The 4,053-nt window shown below is 42.3% G+C and overlaps 1 protein-coding gene across 1 annotated transcript; it reads left to right on the top strand.

Annotated features, from left to right (window-relative positions):
* The first annotated feature begins 632 nt into the window (after positions 1–632).
* Positions 633–3,333, top strand: LOC129859367 (transcriptional regulator Myc). The gene is made up of 3 exons (XM_055929067.1): positions 633–1,019; positions 1,406–2,060; positions 2,379–3,333. Exons 2-3 carry the CDS (start codon positions 1,418–1,420, stop codon positions 2,960–2,962), a joined length of 1,227 nt encoding a protein of 408 aa, XP_055785042.1. The 5' UTR covers positions 633–1,019; positions 1,406–1,417; the 3' UTR covers positions 2,963–3,333.
* Positions 3,334–4,053: the final 720 nt, after the last annotated feature.

Raw genomic sequence — 4,053 nt, 5'->3', positions numbered from 1 at the left:
TTATGTTGCAAAACGTTTTGTCTTGGAAAACGTTTAGCAACGAAAAATAGTTCATATTTGACAAATTCAGGTAGCCCCCCCCCCCCCCCCATTTCCTTCCTAAACGGTAAACGGTGTTGTTGCAAAAGGTAATGAATACACCACAGGCAAAATATTTCATCCCCTCTGTAGTCACCCTTACTTTTGGGAATTAACAGGGGGAAACATGTAGGCCTACTGAAAACCCTGTTTGAAACATTTATTTGGATGTATTTGATGACAGGCTTTGAAGTGTTGTGCACGTGAACTGGTCGTGCATCTTCTCATTCTCGCATCAGATTTAGCTCAACTTTGGCAAGGTAAGTATGCTAAATAACTCCATAAAATTGTAAATGCCACATTTTAGGTCAGCAGTGGGCAGTACAATCTGTACTTTTATGCATGTATGCAATTTCCAATAAGCACTCTTTTACTTCTCATCTACTTCTGATTTTGTGTATAATGAATGTACTGTGGAATAATGCACTTTTGAAACTCCTCCCACTTAATTCTCCTTCCGCAACAAATAGTTCCAGTTGAATGAGGATCTCCTGAAATAAATACCGATGACTGAATTATGTGAATTCGAACATATATTGAAGATTGTAACGATAATTATAATCGATAGAGTCAACACGGTACTCTTCATTATTTACTTAAGAATGCAATAGGTGTTTGGCGGGAAAATTGTGGCGGAGGGATACGTCGAATGTAGAGCACAACAACCTTTTTATTGAACCCCGCGGAATACTCAGCTGTGATTCTCATGCAGCAATTGATAGGCAACGCATCTTTCTACATCGCGGACCAAGCCTGAGCGCTTTATGAATGCTTCTCAGCCAGCAATTATTTTATTAGGAAAACAACATCTCACTGCCACACACGCTGGCAGGGATTAACGTAACTATCTTGTTGGAATACTTCTTACAAGCTGCATTTTTCGCGTTTTCGACTTCGACATCTCGGAGTGAAGTACTCTCCACTTTGTTTTCAAAATTAAGGTAAGGAAGGTGTTGATGACATTGCATTCTCCGTGTAGATGACCGTTGGCTAAGTAGACTTGCTTGGTATCTAATCTGGTAAAGATTTCGTGAACTTTAAGATATGTTACATGTTTGCAGATGTCTTATATAATAAATGCACTTTACTAGCCTCTGTATTTTTGCGATGTCTGTTCGGTTTAAATGTCCTGGGCACCACACACCGACTAACTACTTAGTACTTGTATCAGCTGCTGCTGTTTGGTTTTGCATGCTTGCTAGCTGTCTGACAGAGCTTTTATGAACTGTGGTATTTTATGTGCATGCACCAATATCAGTTTGCATGCAATGCATTAGAATTCGTTTTTTTAACCAACTAATTTACCTCAAACATCTTTTTCACTCAGAAAAGAGCCACCATGCCGCTGAATTCAAGTTTGGCGAGTAAAAACTACGACTACGACTATGATTCTATCCAGCCATATTTTTATGTTGACAACGAAGATGAGGATTTCTATCACCAGCAGCCAGGACAGCTTCAGCCACCGGCTCCAAGCGAGGACATCTGGAAGAAATTTGAGTTGCTCCCCACTCCCCCGCTCTCCCCGAGCCGACCATCACTGTCTAGTATTTTCCCATCGACTGCTGACCAACTAGAAATGGTGACCGAGTTTCTCGGGGACGATGTTGTAAACCAGAGTTTCATCTGCGATGCCGACTACTCCCAAACCTTCCTCAAGTCAATCATCATTCAGGACTGTATGTGGAGCGGCTTCTCAGCTACAGCCAAGTTGGAGAAAGTGGTGTCTGAAAGACTCGCTTCGCTCCAGGCTGCTAGGAAAGATTCAGCTGTTGGCGACAACGCAGAGTGTCCTACTCGGTTGAACGCAAACTACTTGCAGGATCCGAATACTTCCGCATCAGAATGCATTGATCCCTCAGTGGTCTTCCCCTACCCAATAACTGAGACTCCCAAACCAAGTAAGGTGGCACAACCCACCGATTTGGCATTGGACACCCCACCCAACAGTGGTAGCAGCAGCAGCAGTGGTAGTGACTCCGGTAAGCTGAATAGCAATTTTATAATTTCTTGCTATTTAGGATTTATGACTTGACCGTTTTGTGTCATGGCAGTTTTTATTTGAGCAAAATGCATTCCCTCGATTTATGATGCTGTCGAATATGCCTACGGACTAGTCTGTGTTGAGGGGGAGGGTTTCAGGCTGCAATGTTGAGAAATCAGCTGATGTGGAAAAGGGGGTGGGGTGGAATGCAGTGATTTTTCTGACTAGGGCATGATGTGTTGTATGTGGCTGATTTTATGGTTACTGTTTCTCCTCGAATGTAAATGCTGAATAGTTTTATTTAATATCATTGCAGAAGATGAGGAAGATGATGATGATGAGGAGGAGGACGAGGAGGAGATAGATGTCGTGACTGTGGAGAAGAGGCAAGCGGTGAAGCGGTCCGACCCCAGCACGTCAGAGTCCAGACATCACAGTCCCCTTGTGCTGAAGAGGTGCCATGTCTCCACCCACCAGCACAACTACGCCGCCCACCCCTCCACACGGCACGAGCAGCCAGCTGTCAAAAGGCTGAGGCTGGAGAGCAGCAGCAGCCGGGTCCTCAAGCAGATCAGCAGCAACCGCAAATGCTCAAGTCCCCGGACGTCGGACACGGAGGACTACGACAAAAGAAGGACTCATAATGTACTGGAGCGCCAGCGGAGGAACGAGCTCAAGCTGAGCTTTTTCGCTCTACGGGACGAGATACCGGATGTGGCCAACAATGAGAAGGCAGCCAAAGTGGTCATCCTAAAGAAGGCTACAGAGTGCATTTACAGCATGCAGACAGATGAGCAGAGACTAGTCAACCTCAAAGAGCAACTAAGGAGGAAAAGTGAACATTTGAAACAGAAGCTGGCACAACTGCAGAACTCATGTTTGAGCTCAAAGCGGCATTGACTTATTGGGTGCCACATTTTTATGCAAGTTAAGACTTGGAGTGTATAGTTGATATTGAAATGCGAAAGTATGTTTTGGGGGGTGGGGGGATGCTGTCTGATTTCAATGTTAAACTGCCTCAATTGAAGTTATGGGCAGTAAAATATTTAAAGTTTATTTTTATTAATAAAATATAAAAAAAATAGGGCTACACGTGTTGCATGCCTGATCTAAAATATGAATTTTTATGTTTTGTATATAATTACTGCATATTTCTTGAAATGTATTTTTGGATCACAATTGTCTGGAAGTTCTGACACTTGTTTTCACTGTATGGTTTTCCATATTATGTTCCTAGGTTCATTTGAAATATAAATGCATTTCTTTTTGAACACGCCTCGGACTGTTTTTCTTATGGAGACACTTGAATGAGCTCTGTTTGCATTAACTTGACAGCATAAATACACTCCTATAAAATAGATGAACCTATTATAAGGTGCAGATGGGAAGTTAACAAATATATTTCACTCATGGGAAATACTGTTAAATGGGACACAGGTTGCACCACTATTCTCTTTGAAGTCTTAATTTATAAAAGACCAATGGAATCGGAATCACCTTTATTTGCCTACACATTCACATGTGTCAGGAATTTGACCAAAAAAAAACTATTTTTTGCAAGAATTAGTGATGTCTTAACCTGCATGGTCCAGATGGAAGAAAACCAAGGTAAGCTGAAAAAGGACCTGGGCTGTCATGATTCTCCACCCTTTTAGAATTGTGCACTTGCACACTTCCTGTTATGGATTCAAAAGCATAGGAATGTTGTAAGCATTGGCTGGAGGGAGTTTTTAACCATTTGTTAAATCCATGTAAGAAGTAGAACAGAATTGGGGTGGAGAATTGGGATGCAACCCTCTTCATTAACTAAAGCCTTGAACCTGCTGACCTCTGAAGTTTACAAGATAGGCCTGAAATCATCTTCGACTAGTCTCTTGTGACCGAAAACGTTACGTGAGATTTTGTTCTGGGTTGCCAAAATTATCTTCAACACACCATTTTTCTTGCTGTCACTCACTGGTAATGGTTGTATCTTCAGGATTGGCCGCTTT

Source organism: Salvelinus fontinalis, chromosome 7 (genome assembly GCF_029448725.1).
Source record: "Salvelinus fontinalis isolate EN_2023a chromosome 7, ASM2944872v1, whole genome shotgun sequence".
NCBI classification, from domain to species: Eukaryota; Metazoa; Chordata; class Actinopteri; order Salmoniformes; family Salmonidae; genus Salvelinus; species Salvelinus fontinalis.
The sequence above is the reverse complement of the archived record's forward strand: the minus strand, read 5'-3'. Positions and strand labels throughout refer to the sequence as shown.